The 27,986-nt window shown below is 38.6% G+C and overlaps 2 protein-coding genes across 2 annotated transcripts; both read left to right on the top strand.

The window, feature by feature from the left end:
- The first annotated feature begins 19,844 nt into the window (after positions 1–19,844).
- Positions 19,845–20,785, top strand: fabp4b (fatty acid binding protein 4b). The gene is made up of 4 exons (XM_041793395.1): positions 19,845–20,005; positions 20,144–20,319; positions 20,388–20,489; positions 20,634–20,785. Exons 1-4 carry the CDS (start codon positions 19,933–19,935, stop codon positions 20,685–20,687), a joined length of 405 nt encoding a protein of 134 aa, XP_041649329.1. The 5' UTR covers positions 19,845–19,932; the 3' UTR covers positions 20,688–20,785.
- Positions 20,786–22,377: 1,592 nt separating this feature from the next.
- LOC121513170 (protein FAM8A1-like) lies at positions 22,378–26,891 on the top strand. The gene is made up of 5 exons (XM_041792734.1): positions 22,378–22,867; positions 25,058–25,178; positions 25,295–25,418; positions 25,548–25,687; positions 26,066–26,891. The coding sequence occupies exons 1-5, from the start codon at positions 22,384–22,386 to the stop codon at positions 26,208–26,210; spliced, it is 1,014 nt and encodes a 337-aa protein (XP_041648668.1). The 5' UTR covers positions 22,378–22,383; the 3' UTR covers positions 26,211–26,891.
- The last annotated feature ends 1,095 nt before the right edge of the window (positions 26,892–27,986 follow it).

The following is a 27,986-nucleotide window of genomic DNA, read 5'->3' as shown; positions in this document are numbered from 1 at the left end:
AATTGCCAGTACAACACATTTCCAGTTTTAGACTTCTTTTTAAAATCAACTTTATACATAAACAAAGCTTTATTAAAGCTTTATTAAATGTTTTCAGGTTTTTTCAGGTCAGGTTTTCAACTTTTAACTTTTGGTATCCTAACTGTTACCTTAATCCTTACCCTAACTCTAAACAGAAGTTTAATCCAATTTTATTTCAAATGTTTTAGCCTGTATTTCTGTTCTGAGATATACAGAATCTCAGATTAATGGTTGTGGGAGTGGCTGTCAGAAATACATAGGCCACAGCCAGACTGTCTTGGTCATTTGTTTATGAATGAAGTTATTTATTTTTAATTTGTTCAAACTTTGCCCTCCACTATGACTCAAGCAAAGCTTTCATATTTTGGAGTTCAAAGTCCACCACTGTCACTTCAGTTGAACATTTTCTAAAATCAGATTTACAGTGTGTGTTAGGGTTTTCATGCCTATCAATTGATTTGCTGAATAGAGAAAATATTATGTGATTGGCAGTGCTTTCTGACTGGTGGACTCCTAGCCCCCAACTCCCACAGTCCCCCTCCTGAGCCCCCGCACAGTTCATGAGCAGCGGGCCTCATTTCAGCCGGAGCGCTCTTCTTCTTTGGTGTTGTGGAGGACACACGGCCTATTAGCAGAGTGTGTTGTTCATTGTCTGCCATCAGCTGTGTGCTTCCACAACAGCATTGATCAGTCGGGAGGCCCAACATTAGTCAGTCAGCGTTGCCAGATTCTCCTAGGAAACACCCCCACCCCACCACCCCCCACCTCCTCCCCAGTCACTGCAAACAGGTCAACTGACTGGCGCAATGAGACCCTCCCAGGGAGTCATTCATCCTCTCGCTGGCTGCTCCTGTACTGGGAAACACAGACAGAAATGTTTTCAGAAGCTCAAGCAGTACCCAAATCATACATGAATGTTTTGTTTATGAGCTAAATTGTAAAAACATAAATAAACTTGAACATAAGGGTCTCACTCTGCATGGGGAGCAGGGGTGGTCTGCAGTAGGTGTGAAAATTTTGACCCTACTAATATGCTGGAGTCAAAGGGCAAACTATATAAAACACAGGAGCTTTCAATGTTTATGTTCCACTGTGTAACTGATCCCTGCTGGCTGTTTGTCTAGTGTGTGTTAGGGAGAAAGGGACACTAACAATACTCCCTATGCATACATATGTTTATGTACACGGCATATGTTTATGCAGTGTTATATGCAACCATCATACAGTGAAGGATTGTAACATGAGTTTAATTCCTTGCACTTTCAGGGATGTTATTCTCTATTTTATCTTTTGCATTTAATGTACCTTAATATGGATGCTTCAGAAGCAAAAACAGGCATTTACATTATGTCAAAGCCAATTGTACTGATGCATCGCAGACATAGTCTAAATATCTAAAGTTATAATTTATTTATTAAGTAAAGTTTATCTCTAGGTTAGCGGTTTTCTAGTTTGTTTTTGCCCAAGGCATTTCTACCTATAAAAAGTATTCACCCCCTTGGATGTTTTACCATTTAATTGATTTAAGAAATCAATTAGAGTTAATATGATTTGGCTTTTTTATACAAAAAATACAAAAAACCTCTTTAATGTGAAAGTGAAAAACAGATTTCTATAAAGTAATTTCAATTAAACAAAGATATGCGAAGTAAAATAAGTGACTGCATAAATATTTACCCCCTTTAAAGAGACAGACCTAATTCACCAGAGGTCAAGCCAAATAATGCTAGTAGTCTCACAACTAGTGAAATGGGGATCTTCTGAGTGCAGTGAATGTGTCTCAAGTGATTGTAGTTTAAAGTCACCTGTGTCTGGAAGGTCCAGTCACTGGTTAATCAGTATTCATGGCTGGCATTACACCATGATGACAAAGGAACAATCCAAGCAACTCAGAGAAAAGGCTATTAAAAAGTACAAGTCATGGAATCAATACGATTTTTCCAAGGCATCCCCTGGAATTAAGTCAAATCCATCATCAAGAAATGGAAGGAGTATGGCACATACTCATGTGCGAATCTACATGGGGTGAATCTGCCTAGATCAGACCGTCCTTACAAACCGAGTGACCATGCAAGAAGGAGACAAGTGAGAGAGGCCACCAAGAGATCTATGACTACTCTGGAGGAGTTACAAGCCTCAGGAGCTGAGATGGGAGAGACTCTGCATACAACAATTGTTGTCCAGGTTCTTTGCCAGTCAAAGCTTTATGGGAGCTACTGTTGGAGAAACTCAAATCAAATCTTGACTAGAGTTCAAAGGCATGTGGGACACTTCATGGTCAAGTTGAAGAAAGTTCTTTGGTCTGATGAGGCCAAAATTGGGCATTTTGGCCATCAGACAAGACGCTATGTTTGTCTGACCCCAAACACTGTACATTACCACAAACACACCATGCCCACTGTGAAGCGTGGTTGTGGCAGCGTCATGCTATGGGGATGCTTCTCGGCAGACGGCCTTGGGAGGCTTGTACAGATAGAGGGTAAAATATAGGAATAGAATATAGGACAATCTTATTCAGTCTGCAAGAGAACTATGGCTTCAGAGAAGATTTAATTTCCTAGCAAGACAATTACCCGAAGTATACACCGAAAGCTTCACAGAAACAGTTCAAAGACAACAGAAATGTGAGACAAAACACCTGAGAAAAATCCATCATTACCACAGGAAACCAGCTTTGTTATCCTGAAATAAGTAGAACAAGTCCAAACTTGAACACAACACAATTTCAGCACAATAGAAATAGACTCTTTATCAGTGAAAAGCAAACATTTTTATCATGAGTTTACAAGATGAATGAAACACGATCAGCTAGTCCTGACAAAAACAAAATAAGTCATGATCTAAAGAAAAAATCAACTTTTAAAAAAAGCATAACTGTCTTGAAATATACAGATTAATTAATCAAAATCTTGAAAAAACAACTGCAGTTAAGTCGATCGTGGAAGAAACAAGTCAAGATCATCATAAAAACCACTGAAATAAGCATCACTGGAAAACCTGCAGTGTCCAAAGATAAAGACAACAATAGCTGAGATCTCAAGAAAACAACTGAAATGAATGCAGTCCTTTAAAACTTGAGAACATATAGATAATAAAACTGCCAATCTAACATGGAGTCATTTTTTAACGTCAAAGTCCAAGTACTTTTTTACAGAAAAAACAAAATGTTTGATTTTTTTTCTGAGTGAGTCTGGGAAACAGCAGTTTTGAGGCTGGTTTAACTCCTGCATGAAGACATGTCTGTTAAGGCCATCAGTGGGAGCATGACCCCCTAAAATCTTCCATACCAGTACCTTGTCGAGCAGCAGCTGTTTCTACGCTCCGTCCGTCAGGTCAGTTGTTAACTGTGTGCAGTGGGAGCTAGACAAGTGCAGATGAGAGTTTGATTCCAGGGAGCAACTGGAGGCCAACATGCTGTTCCCAGAATGTCAGAGGGCTTTTTGGTGCTGACAGATACAATGTGCAAGCTTCAGTCATTCTGTTGATGCAGTGAGTGTGGATGAGCCTTCACACTATCCCTGACACACACATAAAGCCTCACCTTCTCTTGGCTCCCTGTCAGCACACACTTTCACTCAAAATCCTGCCAACCTTCACCCATTTCATGCATGTCCACACTCTCATTCTGTAGTTTGGTTGATTTATAGACTTCAACAAGAACAGGGAATTCCTGCAATTTTCAGCCTGCCTCTTATTTTTGATATTTATGTGTGTAAGTGACTGATAGCTCAAAACCTTTTTGGCAATGAACCGGTAGATTGCATGAGCTACAGCCTCAGAATGGGTGGGGTGGCGGCAACTTACAGTACATTTACATGTACAGTTATGTAAGTGGAGCTGTGGTTATAGCTTGATAAGGCTATTTTACCAGACTACTTTTCTTGTTCCAGTATACAAGTATACTATCTGGATTTATCTGACACATTTATGATATTTGGAGGACCCCAAACCTCATAATCTAAAAATTTTTGTCCAACTTTTATACTTTCCGTTATACTAATGTGTTTATATGTATTCTAAAGGTCCAGTTTTGGGAAAAGTCACACGGTAATGAACTTTTTTAAACATCATTTTGAGATACTGAATGTCTCTTGGGGCAATTACAGTTATGCAAATTAGGATGACTATATAAACTCTTTTTGTAAATGAATAGATGCCATCAAATTTCTCCTTTATATTTATGAGCTTTATCTGTATGCTTTCATGGCTTTTGAAATCACATTCCCTGAATTATCACCAAATTGTGCTCTACATCTCTCCAACTCATGTTGAGAAAATTCTACTTGTGCAAATGGCCATCTCATCCTGAGACTTTTAACTTCACAGTTGGGATAATGTCTGTGATGATTTTATATACTGTGATGATAAGTTATAACTTCTTAGCGACAAAAAACAAACCACATTTAGTGGACTTTTTTCACTCAGCTGTGATTGCCCCATGAGGCTATATTTTAGCCCTTACAAATGTGTTGTGGCTGTTGTCTGAAGTAATCTACTTGTGTAGTTCAATAACTTTTTCAACCAATGAGTCATTCAAGCAAATAAAACAACAAAAACAAGAACCTTTAGTGAATGTATCTTGCTTGGCTGTGGTTGCCCCACAGAATTGCACTTTAGCAATTATTGTGTTGTTGCTGCCATCTAAAGCAAGCTACTGAATCTGTTCCATAAAGATTTGACCCCACTGACCCTTTAATGAAAATAGGACCAATATTCCCTTTTCATGTCAACAATCTAAAGCTATTGAGGTCTGAAACTCACTTTCTGGAAAAAGATATTTTTCCCACAAGGGCATTTGTATTAGTCTGAACTAATGGGCCCTATTCACACACGTGCAAAATTCCTGAAAATTTAAAGACTGTCTGGGTGCAGACTATTCATCTCTGACAGCCACTCTCATAGACCGTTTATCTGAGTTACAGTATATTAGAAGGGAAAAACATGCAGAAACTCTCAAAATAAAACCTGATTACAATTTTATTTAGGGTAAGGGTTAAAGTAACGTCAGTTAAAAGCTAAAAATCTGACTTGCAAAACTGGATTACAAAAACTGAGTAAACAGTCTGCTCACAGAAAAATAAGCGTGTCCTCAGTTAAATCATTCTCACGCAGCTCCAGCTTACATAGCTCCATTAGCTGTGTAAGCTATGTAGATAATGTAGCTATGAAGCTAACATAGCTAAAGCTAAGCTCACAAAGCAGTTATACAAGCTTATCTACGTATTTAAGTTAGTTTAAGCTATTTATGCTAAAGCTTATGTTGCTCACTTACTTAGCTACCTGGCTTATTTAGTAATGTTAATTACGTAACTAGAGATGCTTCATTAGCTTTAGCTAAAGCTAGCAACCATTCATGTAACTACTTCTACAGCAAGCCTATAATTTCATCCTGGATTAGACTGCTGACCTTATTATTTGTTTTATTTATTGAAAGTTGCTTTGTCTGTAAGGTTTGCAATGTGGTTATTTCATGAATGTAACCACCAGATTTTCTTTATGAATAAAGTTGAATTAAAAAAAGCTGCGGATGGCCTGGCAATTGGGTCGCACCCCTGTGTATGCAGGCAGCCTGGGTTCAGTTCTGGTCTGCGGCTACTTTCCCCTACTCTCTCCTCCCTGTTTCCATCTCTGTCCATTGTCTGCTTCTCTGATTAAGGACACAAAAAGCCCTAAAAATACAATTTTTAGAGAGGTACGGTCTACAGCTAGACTCCTGTATTTTTTCTCGGTGAGTTGCATATGTGAAAACAACTAATGTTTAAGCTGGACTTTACCCAGAATTTCTTTCTGCTATTTCTTCCTTTCCCCACCTCTTGGTGGCTTTACTGAAGGAAAAACGTCCCTCTGTGAGGGACAAGTGTGAACAACCATTCAAACATTTTCAGGAGCACATGTGTGAACACAGCTATGGAAAGTTCTTTGCTTGTAGGTCAGATTTAAGCCCCCTCCTTGCCCTCTTGGCATGCATGACCTTCCCATGACTCTGTGCAGACAGGTATTTTGAGTATGTTTGGGATTACTTTAATATTGTTTATGATGCTATTATGGTAATAGAGCTCTACAGTGCCTACAGGACAGAAAGTTTCATGTGGTCTCCATTAAGAAGACACAAACCACTCTTCTCACACCTGACTCTCAAGGTCTTTCACATTAGCACCAATGTTCCTGGGCTCTATTAAACATAATGAGGATATTTCTTGCAGAAACCTTGACCTTTTGACCCTGCATGAAAACTCTGTCTTAAGTTGACTTCTGATGATTCTGGGTGTGTGTTCTGTACTTTTGAGCTTATTTGCTGGTGGTGGCCATGTTTTATTTAAATGATCTTTACACTTAATAACTGGAACAACATGCCAGTCTGCCTGTTGACTGTGGGCCTCACTGGGCACCAATTTGAAAAAATTACTCTCAACCCAGTGCCAGGAAGCTAAGAGGTATAAGCAAGCATTTGTTTGAAACTGGCGTGTGCCCAGCTGCCTTCCTCAATCTTCCCTCAGGTTTCCCTTGGTGACTCCTTTGTGTGTGCAAGGAGTGTGTGTGCCGGTGCGTCTGCATGTGTTTATGTGTGTGTGACTGTGTGAGTGTGCGAGTGTGTTTAGGAGGTGCTGTTTCCCACAGCCCTGATCTAATTCCGTGGTAACTCAATCTCCGTGTGAGCGCTTCCCGGCGAGTGTTCTCCCACCCGTCGACGGTCTCTCTCTCTGGCTGGCTGAGTGGCTGAGTGTGTCTGACAGAGGCCGGCTCAGTCCCATTGGACCCCCCCCCCCTCCCCACCCCCTTCTCTGCCTCCGTCCTACCCACCCTCCCATCAGGATTGATTTACTATGTCAACCGTTAGGGCTGTCGGCAGCAGCGACGTTCACAGCCGTGCCTGCATCCTGTGTGCACACCATCCAGACATCTTATACCTGTCATTCAACAACTGCTGTAGTCCAGTTTGCATGTCAAGAGGGGGTAGGGGCACATTTCTATGAGTGATGATGCCTCATCCATGAATTATGCACAAACAGATAAGATGCATGTGAAAAGTCTTCTTGTTGCTGCATATTTATACTATGACATATTATGTAAGACAGACAAAATGCCACCCATGCTGTTCCTAAATAGCTTGTCTGACTGAGGGAAATGTCTCCCAGACAGCTTCCATACAACAATGTTATCCTATGGGCCACAGCTTCCTGCCCCTTCCTCAGCACCCAGGCGCTATATTGGGCAGGGACCAGACCAGGCCTGAGACCCATTCCCACTGTTTGACTGCAATGCACCCGCCTTCTCATTCTCTAGCTTCCTGCCTTTGTTGGCATCCATTCTCCTTGTGCCTTTTGGATAGGTAAAGCCAGGGAGGATATGTGGACTTCCTTGTTTCTTTGTTTAGCAAGAGCATTTATTTTTTTAAATCTTTTTTTTCCTCTTGAGGATAGGTCATATTGACTGACACAGTGATCTCAGCACCAGCAGCCAATCACAGGGCCCAGAGTCAGTTACAGGGCCTGAACAGCATTACAAGATCAGAGCAATACTTTGAAATCTAACAACTTGATGTGCTCAGTTAAACCTCCCGAGACCCGAGCTTTTATTTGGCAAGCATTTTAGATAGCTCCCACTTATTTGTCCTCATATGAGGACAGTGGGTCTGTTTCACTGTAAAGACACCATTGTGTAACACAATTAGGGTAGTTCTACCAAACTGGTGCAGAAACAGAGCTGGACATTTCCTGGGAGAAAAAGAACATTCCCAGTCTTTTTTAGTCCAGCATATTGCCAACATCACAGGTGAAAAGTAACTAATTACATTACCCTCATTTCTGTAATTGAGTAGTTTACTGGTGTACTTGTACTTTTTGAGTACATTTTGAAATCAGTTCTTTTACTTCTATTTAAGTAAGTTTTGACCAAAGTAAATGCACTTTTTCCACTTCCGCTGACCACACAGTATAGAGATAGAATGATTCCACATCCCAAAACAGCTGTTGTACACTGCAAAAACCGAAGTGTTGATATCTCAGGGTTAAACATTTGTTGCCGATTTTCATTCCTAAATTGTAGTTTTAACTCCATTCTCAGTGAAATGGTCTTCAGTGTTGGAGTTATTCGAGAGTGTTGATCCACCAGTGTTGGTTCTACTCTGTAAAGAGTCATAGACCTGAGACTTTCTCATCATGCCCTTGGGCAGAGTGTTTAGTTGTTTTTAGCAGTGGTCTTGTACAGTGGCCCCTGCTGGGGTTCTTTTGCTCCAGTGAATTGTTGTTTTTGGTGTGAGACACATTTGCACCATGAGTGAAGTTATCTACTCAGAGTTCGATGTGTGCTCCTAAAGAGTAACCTGGCATGACAGAGGGATTTGATCACACATCCATCTGGTAAACCACTCATAGACAGTGTTTGGGAAAGGGCAGAGCCTTTGAAAAAAAAAACTCGGAGGTGATTGGATGAACGTTCTGTCTGTCACATTTTTACAGGCCAATCAGAGCAACAAATCAAGTGACGTAGCCGCTATCGAGCTGCGCCCCTAACGAGGAGTAAACTCCAGATAGCTGCATAACGCGAACCATGGCAACTGTAGACATGTCAGTACATGACTTTTGTCATTTTTGAAAAGAAAACATCTCAAGGCTCAATGTTCTTTGTTCTTCTTTTAACAAAGAAATGTCGTCAAGTTCTGATAAAAACGACACTTTAGCAGCATCCACACTAATGTCTTCCGCCATCATTGCACCAGCCTCTTGTAGCTGCTTGCTTACATCACAACTCCGCCGGGCCTGAAAGTACTGCCCCTCGTCGCTGATTGGTCCTGTCACTTTCTAACAGTTCAGACGGGAGCTTTGCAAGATGGATTCACCAGTGAGAAACACGGAAACGGGTGAATCCATCTGCTTTGCAAGGTTACCTAAAGGACACATAGTGCCTATTCTTCATCGTTATGCATTACCTCGCTGAGGTTGACTTCTGCTTTCTGCTTTCTTCCAGTGGAGACTCACCACAGATGTTTAAGAGTTACTGCAACTTTGTCATATTATTAAATATTTAACACTTTGTAGCACAAAAATGTAGTTTAACTTTATGCGTGGACCAATATAGACACCTTTAAAGTGTTAAATTTAACTCTATATGAGATTAATTAACACTGCCAATTTGATGTGTATTTTACTTCGTTATTGAGGTGTGACTTCACCTGAACAACCTAGTTAGAGATCTATTCTCTTGTTGTTATCATTAATAAGCAAAGATCATATTTTACTGTACAACTCCTTAGTAACCACTCAATACTAAAAGTAAACTTTAGATTACATACTTTTTACTCTTACTTGATAGGATTTATTGACCAGTTCTTTTACCTATACTTAAGTAAATTTTGACCAGAGTAACTGTGCTTTTATTTGAGCACTATAGTTGTGTACTTTTTCCACCTCTGGCTTACACTCAAGGAAAACATTTCTTAAGTTTTTCAACTTAAACTTTGCTTGGTATTTTCACGGTTTTCGTACATTTTTTTGTCTTCCAAATATGTCCCTACTAAAACAAAACTTTTATGAAAAAATAAAAAATTTTCTCAAAACGCTTTAAATTTAATTTTAAATCTACATAAAGATTTTTTTTCCTTAAAAAAATCAGTCAATGTCATGTTTTCATCAAACATTTTTCAAGTATTTTTTTGGGATATTTCTCTATTTGTAATCATATATATGTTTTTTTATTCACCAATAAGTGCATGAATGAATGTTGTGGTGTTGATTTACAAAATTATATTCATACAATAAACACATCAAAAGAGACAAATTGACAAAAAATAGATCGAGGAGGGAAAAAATAGGAGAGATAACAAACAAACAAACAAGAAAACTAAAAATGATGATAAAAAATATAGGATAGAGAGATTAGAGTGGAAAGACAAAGGAAAAGGACAAACAAGACAAAACAGTGTAGCACCAAAGTGGTCTTGAATGAAACAGAGTGATATAATTGGCAGGTATTTCATGGTGTGTTTGTTTAAGTATTTTTCTGTTGAGGTTCCAATAGATATCCTTATCAAAGTTCCCAAATTTTCTTTTTTTCGAAATTTTCTCTTTGCTGTTTTAGAAGGCATAAATCTATTTGAACTTGGTTCAAAGTTAAGGTTTTAATCCACATTTACCTAAACAACATCAAAACATCTGAATTAATGGTTTAATATTTTTTATTTTTGAGAATTAATTCCATGTTGTGGTAGTGACAGCATTCATTCAGTGGTATCAGCAGTGCTATGGCAAAAATAAAATCTGGAAAATAAATTCATTTTTTTTCTCACTTTTTTCTATTAAGTTTTTTCAATCTCAACAAGTTTTTTTTTTCTTCCTGGTTAAAAAAAAAATAATAATAATAATAATTAAAGATACATTAAAGAGGTGTTTTTGGAAAAATACAACACTTGCCTGGAAATGTCTCCAATAATAATAAAAACCAATGTAGTCTGACTTGTACTACATGCAAAATACATTTATAATTACTTTTACTTGTAAACTGTTGGTTCCTTTCCAATATCCACTCAAGCTATATTTCCCAATTTTTACACTGGAAAAAAGTCCCCATGCCCTCATACAGGTACTTACTGCTTCGCGGTGTTGTAGTTTGTTACTGTTGATTAAACATGAAATTTCCTGAAAGTTTCAACCATAAAATATGGAAAGTTTTTTGTACCCTGACCAGTTTTATTCTGAGAGTGGTGGAGGAGCATTTTGGTTGGAATAGCTGGCATCTTAAGTGGACACTGATAATTATAATGCCTTGTTGTGACCTCATAATGGTAGACAAAGAGTCCTCATATGAGGCTAACAGGTCTAAGATCAGCAAAATTAAGAGTAATGGTGCAGAGAACCCAGAATGTAATGTCCTCATATGAGGATGCTGGGACGTAGGAGGTTTAGTCCCCTTAAATAAATAAAAATCTATTTTATTGGCTTTTCCACAATGGTGCACACTCCTTCACAATGGGCCACCAAACAGTCACATTGTCCTGAAGATTTACCAGTATGCTGCCCATTACCAGTTCACTTATACAAGTCCACAATAGAGGGAAGGCAGATCACAGGACTGGTTCCCAAATAAGCGCTACAGGAGGCAGCACGTGATGTCCACACAGAGAAAGGAGGACCGTGGAGTGAGCTGCATTTAAGGCCACACATTGTGTTGTCACAGGAAAAACATTGTTTGCATATCAATGGAGTGTGTGTGTGTGTGTGTATGTTTGTGTGTGTGTGTGAAGTAAGCTGGGGCTCTAATTGAAATGTATCATTGGGTTTACATCATGTGAAGGGAACTTCATGTGAATTCTTTGCCAAATGAAGCTGTAGAGAATAACTTATCCTCTCCTGAGAGGGGGTTGTGTATGTTTTAAAGACTGATCACGCTGAGTTTAAATCCATTTTGGACAAGGTCTGTTTTTGAAGGTCATGGATTTGTCCTTTGGATCACCTCACACACCTTAGACAAGGTTTTTGCAAATATGTTTGGTGCTTTAATCAATATGGAATAAAGCTTGATTAACGTCTGTAAAAGCATATGCTTTTCAGATGAAATACAAATAGAAAGGGTGAAATATATTGCGTCACAAGTTTATCAAAGAGAAAAAATGCTGTTTTCTTTCTGTGTGTGTGCGAGCCGGCTCCTTTCCCAGTGGATGCTCTGTGCCAGCTGTCTGCGCTGCAGTAAAGTACTGCTTTCCCAAGCTCCGACCTGTGGGAAAATCTGTTGTGGCCAGTAATTGATTCCGCCCTGCCAGCCCCATTACTCTCCACTGCAGTCAAACTGCCAGTGATCTGCAGAAAGCCGGTTAGCACAGTCCCCTTTACTCCATGTTTCTCTCTCTCCCTCTACACAAACATGCATCAAAATCCCACCGAGTCCTACTTTCATACATTTATCTGTTGCCTCTTTACATGTTTGCTGTGTGATTTGTATGCTTTGTCATTTTTCAGCCTTTTACCTCCCATTTTAGTTTACACCTTTCTTTATCATTACCAAAAATGCCATATTTTTTTTTACAGAATTCCTAAGAGGATACATCAGTACATTTTGTTCATTTCATCATCCCATGGTTAAAGTATTTTCCATTGTTATCTTGAGATCTTTACTTATGTAATGCCTATAAAAACTATTCATCCCCTTGGATGCTTCCCTGTTATTGATTTCATAAATCAATCATGGTCAATATAATTTGGCTTTTCTGACAAAACAAAACAAAACAAAAAAACAAAAAAAACAAAAACAAAAAAACAACAGATTTCTACAAATTTACTTGTAAACAAATAAATGCTGTATTCATTTTACCCTCTCCCTTTACAAGCCTTGCAGAGCCAGCTACCCAGAAGCACCCCCACAGCATGATGCTGCCACCACCCTGCTTCACAGTGGGAATGATTAGCAGATATACTCATATGCCATATTCCTTCCATTTTTTTGATGATGGATTTCTGGGGGATGTTCAGTGCCTTGGATTTTTTTTTGTGTCCATTCCCTAATGTATACTTTTCAGTAACCTTCTTTTCTGAGTTGCTTGGAGTGTTCCTTTGTCTTCAAGGTGTAATGGTAACCATGAATACTGATTAACCAGTGACTGTACCCCCCAGACACAGGTGTCTTCAAACTGCAATCACTTGAGACACATTCACTGCACTATAATGATCCTCATTTCACTAATTGTGAGACTACTAGCACTAATTGGCTTGACCTCTGTTTAATTAGGTCAGTCACTGTAAATATTTATGCAGTCACTTATTTTACATGACATATTTTTATTTAATTGACATTACTTTGTAGGAATCTGTCCTCACTTTGACGTTAAAGAGTTTTTTTATTTTTATTTTTGTCAAAAAAGCCAGATCATAATGACCACATTCAATCAATCAAATCAAGAAAAGGGTAAAACATCAAAAAGGGTGAATACTTAAAAGCACTGCATCTGTCATTATCTGAAAAAAAAATCAATATCAATATCTGAGATAATAAGGGATTTTCATATTTTTTCTCAAGATTTAAACATATCTTTCTCATCATCTGATGATAAAAGAGGTGAAATTCTAATTTAAATCTTTCAATTTTGTATCATTATCTCATGATAACAATAGTTGTTTCCTAATCAGGTTTGTTTTGGCTGTTTTCTGGAGATCTAGACTAATTTTTCATCTTATATCTGAATTGCAATGCCGGTTATCCCATTACATTCAGTATTTAATAATTGTGTTGAGAAAGCAAGAATCACTTTCTACAGTGAACAGGGGACAAAACAAGAGGCTGTGACTGTGATGGACCAGACCATGGCATTTCCTAGACTTTGGAGGAACATGAATTGCTCTTGCATCTCCAAGAAAAAAATGACCAATTCTTTGCTTTTCTGGCAATCATCTTGGCAACAAGTTTGATTGCAAAAAGAAGAAAATACACTTGTTACTTGTCTCCAGTCTCCTCAAACCTTGTTCCTATGAGTGAAAGATGATTTGAGCTGACAGCAAAGGTCAGAGAGCACTTGCCAGTTTACCAGGGAGATGTCACAGATATTAATGCTCTCTGTCATCAACTTGAAAAAGGGACAAACATGTGGGTTACTGGGCAGCAAAGCTGCACAGCAAAGCCCCTCTCAGCCCCAACCCCCCATTACCCCATCTCTCTGAGCTTGTCATGAAATATTAAGAGCAGTCATCTGCCGACATGGCTGAGTTAATTGTCACAGCCTAACACTTACCACATGTCCAAATAAGAGTAAGTGCTTTCCCCTTCCAATTAATCTTCAATTAGGGGTTCTGCTCCATGCGTCTGCTTTTGTGTGTCTCAATCTGGGCTCAGCAGGTGGGACTGTGTACATGTGAGGGGCACATATGAGGATTATCAGGCTCTGGGGGAGCCCAGGACAGGGATAAAAGGATGTTTTCTGACACAAATTCACATGATAATTGTCATGCTGTCCCAGGACTTTCCCCTTCTTGCCACACTGATTACATGGCAACACTTTAAAGCCACATACATAAAGCTTAAGCAGAAAAGGACACATTATATTAACCCATAGGAAAATAATCGTTCCATGTGAGATGAAGGGACACATGAGAAGCCTCGAGCTGAGCGATTTATCAGTGATTCTCATGACTCTGGCGGGCTTTATATAACAACCAGCTGAGGGGTGCACTTTCCCATGTTGTAAGGGGTCAGGAGGCCGCCCTCTAAGCGCTGCCGCAGTCGTTTTTCACACAAGAATTCCAGCCCACAGTTGGGGGATCTAAGGAGCATGAAAGAGAGGCAGAGAAGTGTACAGTATGCATCACTTTAGCTCCTGGTGAACCTCCGCCCACTGGCCTCTGCACTCGGTGGTCGTGTCCCATGGGTAGTTCTCCCTCTGCACCTCTCCTCTGTATTGACAGAACAAGCAGTGTCTCTGTGAGAGGCAACCCCCTATCCCCCCTCCTCACCCCTCTCCATCCCCTACGTCGGTGTGCTGCAAACCAGGAGCCCGAGGCGCGGGGAGCGTGTGGGATGAAGAGATGAGAGAGAAGATCAAAGCAGGAAGCATGAAAAAGCTCAAAGCACACAAGCAAGAGGCACCTCTCTGACCTCCACTACACACACTCACAAATACACTCCTCCAAGCTGAGCAGAGCGGTCAGCGCCCACCCTGGCTTCTGGTTCCCCCTCATGCTGCAGGCTTGAAAAAGGCAGAGAGGAGAGAGACGTCACTCAGGTCTTGTGAGCCTGTCCACAAATAATAAAGACCTGCTTGAAAACAGAGCCAAAGTGACAAACACATGTACAACTCTGACTTTTTACTAGGGATGCACAGACGCATCGGTTTAACAGCATCTTTGATCTGTTTTCATGCTCAAACATGAGACCAAATGTTGACTTTTTAGGAGAGCAATACCAAAAGAAGTGTTTAAGAAGACACCAGTGTTGTATTGGCTAAATTTTTCTTTTGAACTTCAGCATCAGAATCAGCCCATATACTCACTATCAGTGCATCTCTACTTTTTACTTTAGCTCTTCCAACTCTGTTTAGGGTTTTTGATTGGCCTCCCCAAATTTCTTTAAATTAAATGAAATAAGCCCTCAACAGAGCATGATGCTTGTGCAAGACTGTATTATTACCTCTGCCAAGGAGGTTATGTGATCAGCAGGGTTAGTTAGTTAGTTAGTTAGTTAGTTTGTTAGCAACATAACTCAAAAAGTTATGAAAGGATTTTGATTAAATTTTCCGGCAAATGTCAGAAATGGCATAAGGAAAATTTTTTTAAATTTTGAGAGTGATCCGGATCACCGTCTGGATCCAAGAATTTTTTTGAATGATTCTGTACTATTGGGAGATAGGGCTAATGGCAGAGGTCTGTGCTCTCCGAGTGCTTTTCTAGTTATTCTTAGTTTTAGGACAAGGCAGTGCTTAACATACTAACACTGTAAACAAACATTTTGACAACAAGTTTTTGTGCTGATTTTTAAGGACTAAATTGAGACAACACTATGAATAGTAAATTAATTGGCAACCAAAATAATAAAGATCTTGATTTATAACACCCTAATGGATTACAGCAGCAAACAGCAGCACCAATAATGTTCCAGGGGCGGAGCCAGTGGTAGCCAGAGCCGACCAGGGCCCCCTGAAATCTGATTTGCCCCTCAAAAATGATTGGCCATTTGCCTTGCCAGTTATCAACTAGCCATTTAATCATACCCAATCACTGAGCATATCTTATCCAACATTAGATTGGTTTTACTTACCTTAATATCAAGGTGAGGTATATGAAAGTGGCCCCACCATCCTTATATATTCCTGTATGAGGCCCCCAATGGAAACAGTTTGGACAGCCCTGCACTAAGCAATCACCCTGCAAATAGGGTTTGTAAACTAAGAATATATATCTCTTTTCCCTTTTGATATCAATTTTCTTCTAAATTGTTTAATAGTCTGTGTTAAAACATTTCTGAAACATCCATCCTTGATGCAGGAGGCCTATGAAATAACTTTGCCACCCTGAGCTTGATATCAGAGAGAAAATGCTTCCATTGGAATATATGGAAGGAACTTTTTTGTGAAATATTTATTTATGTATTTATTAATTCATTTGATATGTTCTGAAAAGTAAAAACATTATAGACCTTTCTCAATAGAGCAAGAAAGGCACCACTGAAAGGCAATCATTGATCACTTCATGGTAAAAGTGTTTTCCCTTCCTCAGGCAACAGCCTGCAGAACACAGAAGCACTACATCTCTACTAGAACCCTGACTTCTGATAGGTCCATCATAATGTGATGAGTTGTGATCACAGTTTTACCTGGCCATCAATAAAGCTGTAGGTTTCTAACGGGCTCAGTCAGACTTATGAACTCCCCCTTGCCCTGAGGATCCTCTCTCCATTATTCATGAGTCCTCAGGTTGGACCCTGGGAACAAGCTGAGCGAGGCCCTGTGTCAATACGAAACACTGGCCGCCACAATGGGCTCTGCCTCCAACTACACTGTTGACAGACACCAACACAAAGGAGCTGAAAGGGGTCCCCCTCCGTTCTCACACACACTGAAGAATGAGTCAGTGTGCTGCCGCTCAGAGCTGTGTTTGTACAGTATATACAGCTTTTGTCCATGGCCACTGTTCTCCTATCAATGGGGGCTGAAGTGTTGATGAAAACCAGGAGGAAAGGACTTCTGTGGGGCTGCCAGTGAGAGTTCATGTTCATTAGATGGGCCCTGCGCCTGTTTGGTGGCACCTGTATGTACGCAAAGAAACCCGGGTGACACAACAACAAGCACTTGGCTTATTGGATCGGTAAACAACATTCCACCATATATCACAGCTCAGCCTGTTGACTATCACATCGTTACTGCTGTCACTGAAGAATGAATAATTAATGCATGTGAAACCATGAAATCTAATATTGCAACCATGTGACGGATAATTTTGCATAATACATCAAGCACAGATCCAACCTGATGAAAGACTTAATCCTGCTTACAAGGCTAAACATTTAAATTAAACCTTTGAGGGTTGAGTTGATATGAATTAAATGATTTCTCTCTGGCAATACTTTATGACAGCACAAAGTGCTTCTGTGATTGATCCCAGAAGGTATATTTTACTTCCCCATGTATGCATAAGTTGTCTTATTTGCTTTCTTATGTAACTGAAGTCGCTCAGCTATTTCTGTGTGAACTATTTTTAGTTTATGAAAAATTAAAGAGGATCCTGCAAAGTGCTGAAGGCTGCATCTTCATAACAAAAAATCTTATCTAGATGTTGCTTATACTGTATTTACTGTTTTCTTCACATTTCCCTTTATCTTTGGGCCTTACTGCTTACAAATATAATTCAAGCGCCATAATAATATCTGACAGATTTATTTCGGACTCAATTGTGAACTCACTGCTCTGTGGGAGGCATTCAGAAGAGTACTCAGTCCTTTTTAATCCACAGGGGAGAAATGTCACAAGGGATTCATCTGATCCGAATCTGATTTGCTCTCATCATGTCTCTCCGTACGCTCTCTCCCACTTTGATCTCACTGAGATATTCACCACCATGAGCTCTGGATTTACTCAACAGACAACCAAACATGTGAAAAATTGTCTCTATAGGCTGTTCCTCCTCATTTTGCTGAATGCATAATGAAACAAAATCACTGTGAGTATTCTGCTTTGCATTGGAAGATGTTTAATAACACAATAATTAACCATTCATCAAAGAGAAACTTGTCTGTAGTACTGAAATTGAGTCTGCACGTAATGATCCCTTATTAAACATATTCTTTTATTAAACAAAGAAAAAGAAGGCCTGAAACACAGAAGGAGAAAGACAAGCCTGCCCAGTGTTTGTTTTGTATTTTTAGCTTTGTATTTTTGGATTCCTTTGCTTTAAAAGGCCAGATATACGATGCAACCTCCTGCAGTGTGTTGCTGAAACCATTAGGGGGCAGTACCTGACTGTATAAGCATAGCTCCACTGAAATCTGCTTGTTTCCTACTGTTTCACCAAGAAAAAACATTGGGAGGGCACACATTACAATCAGGCGAAATGTTGTATGAAACGGTCAATCAAATTTGATTTTATTATACGTAAAAATGGGAAAATTAATTAGTAATTATCACCTGTTAAAGCAATTGGTTTTGAGGTACAGTTACACACTAACGTATTTTAACACAGAGGGGGGGAACTAAAGGAGCTTTCATTTGCACATTACAGCCGCCATCTGCTGGTCAAAACCATTATTACCATAGCTCGTACACTCCCTCTTCACTCCCATTTTTAATCCATCAGATTTTAAATACAGCAGCAGGCTTTGGGTCAATCTCCCCTCACTGCCACGGAAACCTGAACTTTATGGCATCACTAAAACAACTAGTTGTTCAAATGATTAACATTAGGCACAATCATTAATGTACGCCGCAATATAAGCGAAAAACTACCTATTTTGTAGTATTTTTTTTTAATTTACATTTAGGCTGATGCTGATGATTATTTATTCAGTCCCTGTCAGGCTTGCCCGCAGCATTGGCTGAATCCCTGAAAAACTAAATTAATGGGCTCTTCCGAGTTGTGATTTATTGATGGTTAAATGCGTGTTGTATCAGTTTTATTGGTGCTAGCATCCTGGCTTACAGATAGACCATTTTGGAGATGAAAATAGTGTCAAACTATTATTGTACCCACTTTTTCCACACGTATTTGGCACTATTTCTTAGCACTTTTGCCATTTTTGTCTCTTTTTACACATTTTGTTTTAGAACTTTAAACCAAACCTTATCACATTTTAACCCATTTGGCCACTTCTTAATCTAATGTCATATCTTCCACCCATTTTTGCCACTTGTAAGTCCACCTTTTAAACCACTTTTGTACACATTTTTGCGACTAAGAACCCATTTTGCCACTTTTAACCCAATTTTCATCAATTTTGTCACTTCAAACAAATCTTGCCACTTTTGAAGTCCCATTTCATGACCTTTCTTCCCATTTTTGCCATTTGTATGTCATTTTTGCCACTTTTAACCCATTTTGCCATTTCTTTATCCAATTGCACCATCTTTTCTGCCCATTCTAGCCATTTGTAAGTTATTGTTGATACTTCGTACACATTTTTGCCACTTAAAACTCATTCCCTTATTTCTGACTTTACTTTCCAAGTCATTTGGCCCTTTATCCCCTCTTTTGGGTGGCCTTGTTTTCTGTGAACATTACACTCTTCAATAACTGTTTTCTAGACTTCAAAGTTAATTGATAACACAAAAATAACAAAAATGAACAAATAACCTTACTGTTCCAGTTTGACAAATATTACCTTGATATGTCTCAATATATACACACTGCATTGTTGAATTCAGGTTTTTATCACATCCACTTTTACAATTTAATTTCTGTTACTCTGACCCTTCAAAAAAGACAACTTTAACAACTTCAAATTCTTGTAAAATTCAAGTCTTCCATACTGTTAATTCTTTGTTTTCAGCTGTAAATATTTATATCGTATTGTGTTATACCGATGTGAATTATGTTTACCTGAATGGAGAGCACAGCTGAGCTGGTTAGGTTACTAAATTAATATTTTCTTGAACGGGCTTGACATGCAGCCATACTCGATACTTTATCAGGTTTACTAGTTGCCGCGCTCTTTCACCTCAGAAAATGTAGTGTTTGAGTCAGCAGACCTAAAGGCTTATCTCTGGATTCACCTTTATTAAACACACCATTAAATCTGACTTTAAGGACACGCCCCTTAATCCACTAGTTTCCAGGACAACGGAAGCGGCTGCTCTTCATTGGTTGGTTGTAAATCAGGCACGTGTTTGACCAGGCTTGAAAAATGTAATTTACCGAGTGCCAGTCTCTCTCTGCTTTTACTCGTTGAATCAGGACGACCTGCGATATCTTGAGTTTGTGTAGCAGATTGAGTTTCAGCTCCTTCATCATGGTTGAGCAGTTTGTTGGAACCTGGACTCTTGCTTCCAGCGAGAACTTTGATGAATACATGAAGGCAATTGGTAAGCTAACTTTTGATTGTAATAAAACCCTTCCAAACAAAGAAGTAAGTTTAAAGCTCAGAGTGTTAGTTTGTGTAAGCAGTTTCCCAGTTAACTAAGAGCATTCAAAGTTGTGACAAATTTAAAAACGTCTTTTAGGTGTGGGCTTTGCCACACGACAAATGGGCAACATGGCAAAGCCAAACCTGGTGTTCAGCGTGGACGATTCAGGAGTGGTTACAATGAAGTCCGAGACCACTTTCAAGACTACAGAGATCAAGTTCAAGCTGAATGAGGAGTTTGAGGAGACTACTGCTGACGGCCGAAAGACAATGGTGAGTAACTTAACTGACTGTCTTAAAACTGCACATTTGTGGTGTTATTAAAACCTGATTATCTTCAGACAACCTTCACTCTGGAGAAAGGCAAACTGGTGCAGCTGCAGGCGTGGGAGGGAAAGAAGACAACACTAGAAAGAGAGGTTCAAGATGGAAAACTAACAGCTGTGAGTAAAGCAAATTAAGTGAGGAACTAATTACACCAGTAATGTTTTTCCTGCATAATCATAACATGTTGGTTATTTTGCATTAAACAAAAAAAAGCCACAGACTTTTTAAAAAAACTTTTTCATCTAACATTGTCTCAACAGAAATGTATCATGGATGACATTGTTGCAGTGAGGACCTATGAGAAGGCAGCGTAACTTTAACAATTAAGATTGTTGAGCCTGGGACCATGAAGATGCCAAATGCACTGAGCTTTTGCCAAACATGCCAATAAAGTTTGAACTGTGATCCTGAAGTATGTGTAGCTGTGCTTGAATGCAATTAAAACTGTTTCCTTTAACTGACAGGCAGGGTTAAAACACTAATGGTGATCCTTTGATTTACATCAGAGTTGATGTTTAAAATCTAATCAAAAATCCAAATTGATCCTATAATTAAACAATTTTCAAAATTGTCTAACCAAGTGGAACTGCTTCCTTTAAAACCATAATTACGGTCTGATTGTCAAATTTGGTTTGGAGGAAGACTTGATGCACCCAGTACTACTTACTACCCTGACCAGTTGAACTTAAAGTCACTCTTGAAGTCCTGAAGTTATTAGTTGTGGTCAAGGAGCTTTACAAAGGCCTTTTGTTCCAACAAAGAAAAGCAACATGTCTTGATCTCGGAGCAGCCTTCTTGTGACAAGGAGGTGGGGTGAATGGGAGGTGGGGAGGCCAAATCCCTGCTTGTGGTCAGAGTAGTGACTTCTAATTTGTGCCAAGCCTCTTGTCTTAGACCAGGGAGCTCAAGCAAGTGCACATAATTGGTTTTAATTAGGGTTCTTTGGGGCAGTAGGTTGAGGCCCAAATTCTCCAAAAGATTTGCAGGCTTTAGTGAAATATTGTGACCCCCAGGTGGTACTCGGGCAACAAAGCATACAGACCAATGAAAAGCTGATCCCTTCTTAAGTGTCACATTATATAAGACCATGCCACATGCACACAGTCTAGGAATTACACAAATTCTGAAATAAAAATTTGTTTTCAAATGTATGCTTTGATTGACCATGCTTGTCAGAATAAAGGGAGTATTCCTTAAGATGCTATACATGCACATAAGCGAGAGGGATTGTGGAGGAAATTATGTTCAGCTAAACTTATTCGAGATTTATAAATGCTTTATTGGCAAAGGTTTAGCTTACTTGGGTTATGGGTGGGCTCAGGCTTTAAGAGGAATAACTCTTTTGAAATGGTATTTTCCCCCTTTTTAACTCAAACTACACCATAAGCAGGTGGGTTCTTAGAAACACAATCCAATTTTACTGAGCCTATATGGGCTTAATAGCCATGGGTAATATCCATATTTAATTTAATCAATAGCTTATATTTATTAAACAAATCTATTGATAATTATACTTCATCTTATGAACAGTGAAACCAGGCTGTGACGCAAAGTTGTGGCAAACTTTTAAATCAGAGGCCAGCCTAGCTACATTCAAAGATGTACCCTTAAATGGACTACCACAAATATAATCTTAAATAACTGAATTCAAAGAAACTGGATTTAGAAGTTTTGTTGTGCAAAAAGCCGATTAAAAATATTACATAATACGAACTTCAAGACCCCCAGATATTAAGTCGCCACGGTCTCTTTCTCGTATGCTACCCCCATGTGGTAGATTAGAGTCAAAGCAAGCAATGATTGGACAGTACCATTCGTATTGTAGGGGTGTATATGTGCTATATTTTGTCGTAAATGGAAAATAGTTGAGACATATTTCTGTCTGTATAAAAGACAGTATCACATTGACATAAAATAATCCATATTTTTGTAAACGTCTCCGTGTAAATACTTACATTTTTTTGATTTTCATCTTCCAAGTGCAATGATCCAGAATACGTCGTACGTGACATGACGCCATCATCAAACATGGCGGACAAGGAAAACACAAACATGGAAGTCGATAAGGTAAAGAAAAAATCATCTTTAAACAAAGTTGACTCACTCAGTGACGATGTTGTCCAAAGAGAAGGCAACAAGAAGAAAGCTGAAGGCAAGAAAAGCGCCTTCAAAAGCCACGCCACAACGGAATACTGCGAGAAACTGCAAGCGTGGATGTGGCAGTACTATACAGGATATGTGAACTGGCAGAGCTGGATGGCAGCGTCAGCTATGTCCTGCCCTCATTATTTACAATCAGCAAGTGGAACTTCGACGGCAGCTCCTGATATTAACACCCAGAACTGGTTTAACGGTCCGTTTGTTCTTCCGTTAAGTCCTTATCCCCACGCTGCGAACTCCCCGAGCAGCCGAGCAGGGGAGGTAGCAGGCGGGGCTGCAGTGTCCGCTCAGCCGCAGCAGCAGACACAGGAGAACGGAAACGCTCCGAGACCAGGTAAAAGCTCCTGAGTTTGTGTTAAATATACTGCAAATGCCAGGTCACAAACGAACCTGCTGGATTAGTTGAATTTATATGGAGTGGAATTGTTAGACTACCATACGATTCTGAACAAGTCTGTCAATGTATCAGTCATAACAAATGATATCTTCAGACACGTCACAAAAAGAGAAGATCTAAAGCGTACTCTTTGTTTATAAAATAAGTTTCAGGCTTTACAGAAACGATGTCATGACATCCAACATTACGTCATTATTTTGCTCATTTAAAAAAACTGTTCCACACTATCAAAATTGCACAAATATATTGGCAACTTTTTGATAGTGCTTTTAAAAATTCAAATCGCAAAAGGTGCAATATTCCTTTAACCCGAAATGCATGTCAAAATAACATTTAAATACTGTATCTTTTTTTACAACAGAGATGCAATTTGTAGAATTGTTATAGAAAATCCTACTTTCCTTGTTTATTTTATTACAAATCAAATGTAAATGACATAAATGACAATTTCCTTCAAAACAACAATTAATATTAAATTTATAATATTAGTCAATAATCTCCATTACATATTTTTTTTTAAAATGGTGAAGCCCTAGTTTAATCTGTCTATTATTGTGTGGTTCATAATACTGAGTGATTTATTGCTTGTGTTTGTTGAAAAATACATAAGATGAGGAACTTAAGAAATAACTGCTGCTTATTTTTGATAATTAACTTTTAAAGGTAATATCTGCTTATACTGATATCATCCCAATATTATGCATACATACTTACATGCAACCATGTTTGCATCTTCTGTTATTACATACATAGATACATGTTTATATGCTGTCCCTGTGCAAAATATATATGAACATATCTATATATACACATTCTGTGCAATAGGGCTATGTGCAATCATATCAGCACTTTCGATAATAATTATACAACAGTATAAAATAATTTATTTTGCTAACAAGAAATACAAGTCGTTTATTATCTACTTTTCTTGGAAAATATGACTTTTTACAAAAAAGATTTTCAGAACAAACAGAGTAGGAGGTTGGGGGTGGAATAATCATTCATTAATCATAATCAAGGTAATGAGTTCAGTTAATCATGATTTTGATTTTTGCCATAATTTCCCAGCCTTACTGGTTGGCATAGCCATATAGCCACTCTCTGTGTTGTTATTTGTGGGTCTTTGTACGATATTGTGCTGTTTATGTTGTTTGGTCTCTGTTGTTATCTAATTGTATTTTTTATTTTCTTAATCTACATGCTCCATACCATCAACCATCTGGGGACTGAAGATGGAAATTAGCCTATGGCTACAATCCGGCACATTAGCATGTCCATGTTCATTAATGTGCACTGTCCCTAACTATAAATAGCTGCATAATAATAAATAAATAGCTTGCGTCCCTTTTACTTGATAGTTACTTGGGATTACAGAGTGGTTTGCACGTGGTATTACTGGAGGTTACCATGTTTACATCCTGCATTCATTAAAACAAGTTAATAGACAAAATATAAAAAGTAAAATAGAAACAGTTTTGTCTCATTATTCATACCACACAAAACCCCAGTATGACCAAACTCTAGTTTCATCACAAACTAGTGAAACACAGAGGCAGACTTTATCAGAAGTTGTTTGAGGCAGTACAGGATGTTTGACAAGGTGTCAGCAGTGGTAATGATGACGTCATGAACTGCAGATAAGTGTTGGCTTACAAAGAAAACTAATAAACTCACTGCAATGTCTAATGTGTTGCCAGTACCCTAATAAGTAATTGCTGATTGATAGCAATTCATTAGATTTTTTTAATGGCCAAAAAGTTCTGGTCTAGACCTAACAATGTTTTTTTGTTAACTGAGGACATAACCAACCATTTTATGGCCAAGGAAAATGTAATTAGCTTGAAGACTTTATCAACAGTAAGAATACCAAATTGAGCACCATTTGGCTGAACTTAATTCTGACTACAATCCAGGCCTTATCACCCAACATCAGCATAACTCCTTTGTAGGAATGCATCAGTACCACTTTTTCTCAGGCCAAGTACTAGAATGAATACTTAATTTCTTAACTGTTCCTGAAGTTATTTTGAAAGTGTTCTTTTTAGTTGCATTTATTGCAGGTGTGTGTTAATGTAATTCAAATAGTCCCGTTCGACTTCAACCAAACTTTTACTCTCCTTTCACCAGGTCGAGAGTATAGTATCCCTTCACCTCTTCAAAGACTCCTGGCTGAAATGGTGGATTTCTTCATTCTGTTTTTCATCAAAGCTACCATTATCATCAGTATTATGCACATCAGTGGAATCAAGTGAGTGATTCTGACTTATTTTAGCAGTACTATGACTTTGAGGTATTGATTCTACTTGGCATTTGTCATCCCTTGTGAAAAAATCATAACTCTTCACCTTTTCTTTAATCTCTAAGGGATGTTTCTAAGTTTGCCATGCATTTCATAGTGGAGGAAATAGACGAAGACACATCCATGGAGGAGCTACAGAAAATGATGCTTGTGGCACTTGTGTATCGGATATTAGTGTGTTTCTATGAGGTAGGCAAATATAAAATTAAGGACCCTAAATATTCATTCAATCAGAAGGTAAAACAAAATAGTTTTAATGTTAATTGACAGTCATTTGTGAATATTGAAACATCAGCTCCTTCACTGTTCTCTCTTCAGATTGTGTGCATTTGGGGAGCAGGAGGAGCCACTCCAGGCAAGTTTCTGGTCGGACTTAGAGTGGTGACATGCGACTCTTCAGTTCTGGTCCAGCCGAACAGGGTACTTGTGGTACCTGCAACTAATGTCTCTTTATCTGCGTAAGTACTTTATTTAGAGGAAGAGTATGTAGAAGTTTTGCACTGATAAGTCTGCATTGATTAAAAAAAGACTACTCCTATGTTATTTTAATTTCTTACATAACCTCAAATCTTTCCAGCAGCTTTCAAAGCCAGTTTTTATAGTCCTCAATTCAAAACTAGAAGTAAAAAAGGGAAGAGGAAGGAGCCAATTATCCTACCTCTACTCATTATCTTTTTTCTGTTGTTTTGATTGCGAGCTTCACAGCAGTGGAATTTACATTCTGTGTCTAAAAGATTGTCTGTCTGTAATTTAAACATCAAATGCAGCCTGTGTTTTTTTAAAACCCCCTGTTTCTCTCTCTCTCTCTCTCTCTCTCTCTCTCTCTCTCTCCACAGATCAACTGTCCGAGCCTTAAATAAGAACTTCTCCATTGCCTTCTTTTTCCCGGCCTTCATCACTCTTCTGTTCTTCCAGCACAACAGGACTGTTTATGACATGGTAGCTGGTACAATCGTTGTCAAGCGCTCCGGAGCGAGATGATGCATAACAGTGAAGAAGAGAATCCTAAACTTATTAAGAACTGGCACTGTGTGATGTGTTTTTGAAGAAATGCCTGCACAACTCAGACCAGGTAATGTCAGAAGACACAGAAGAGGTTGATGCTACTGCAGTATGAACTATTTCAGATTCCCACAACTTGGGTTTGGTTTGCCTCGGATACATACTGTATTTCTGCATATATGGTTACATGCTGCTTTCACAATCTGTTCCTTTGCTGAATTGATGTCTCCTTGTGGAGGGAGAAGAAAGACAGTTTTTGCAACAGTTTTGTTGACATGGGATTCTTTTGCCTCTTTTTTAAATACTTGCTGAGATTAAGGGCGAATGTAATTAAACACATTCAGTATTTAAGTCACTAATGCATTCACAACATTACATCTTCAGTATCTCTGTATTAAACCACGTCTGAAAAGTTAATACTCAGACTTTCCATTTTTAAATTTGTTGTGAAACATTATTATGGCAGGGTTGATGATCACACCAATGAAATATCTTTCTTCTAAGGCACTTTTAAATGTATTGATTGGAAAAGTAAACCTGATCACAACTGCTTTTCCTTTACTCTGAACTCAGTATGTGTTTGATTGAATAGTAAATGTATGGCGCACTACATGTAATACACCTTTGTTCCTTTTCAGGAGATTAAATCAAACCACTGATTCCCTGCATGTTTAAGATGTCTTAATGCCATGTCGTTCAGCAGGTTCGGATCTTTATGGTTCCTTATAATATGTTGTTCTAGATGAAAGGCCTAATTTTTTTCACCTTTCTTTTATGAAGATATATTTTTGTCATTTTATACCTTTATTTTAAGAAAAGAGGACAGTAAATACAGCCAGAAACAGGTATGAGAGAGTGGGGGAGAAAGGAGCCACAGGCTGGACTTGAGCCATGCCACCCCCTTACATGCGGCTCCGCCAAACTGGAAGGCCATCTATGGCCCTGCTTTTCACCCTTTTTTAACTTAAAGGTCACATATCATGCAAAATACACTTTTCTAGGCTTGTCATGTGGGGGGAAGGTGATTGGACAGATGTTCTATCTGACAAATTTACTACAGGCCAAGTACAGCAACATAACACATTATGTTATGAAGGGGTAAACTTTCATAGTGTGAACTCGACAGGCGGTTGTTGTTCACCATCAGTGGAACCAGTTTGTAAATCAAACTCTTGTCAAAGCTGGCTGTAAAAAACAAAACATCATTTCCACCATGAAAAGATAACAGTGTTGTTCTTCACTGTTTATTCAATAAAGCAGGGGCATCAAACTCAATCACAGCAGGGGCCCGATTTTGGATTCAGGACTAACCTGAGAGCCTAACAGGGTCACCTTTTTTACCATAAACTGTCAACCTCATTTCACCAGTAATAAAATACGAAGTAAAAAACTTAGCACTGATGCATAATTTTGACATTTGAAAAGTTAAAAAGATAAGTTTAATGGCTCAGCATCTCTAAAATAGCCTAATAAGCTCAATAACACAAGCACAAATACTTATGAAATGACAAGCATTTCATGCATAGGTCTATAGTGGGGAAATGACAGATTTTACTATTTTTCTCAATAATTAAACCATAACATTACATTCATGCAATGGCTGTGAGAGCAAAAATGTGGATGAATGGGAGTCAATGGGACATTTTTGTCCAAAATTGACTTGAAAGGATCATAAATGTTTAATAGGTTGCTACAAAAAAAAAAAAAAAAAATCCGCCAAAGTCAATATTTTGGTCAATGTTTGACATACCCAGG

The sequence above is a fragment of the Cheilinus undulatus genome, linkage group 8, assembly GCF_018320785.1.
Source record: "Cheilinus undulatus linkage group 8, ASM1832078v1, whole genome shotgun sequence".
In the NCBI taxonomy this organism is placed as follows: Eukaryota; Metazoa; Chordata; class Actinopteri; order Labriformes; family Labridae; genus Cheilinus; species Cheilinus undulatus.
This window is presented reverse-complemented; position numbering and strand designations above follow the sequence as displayed.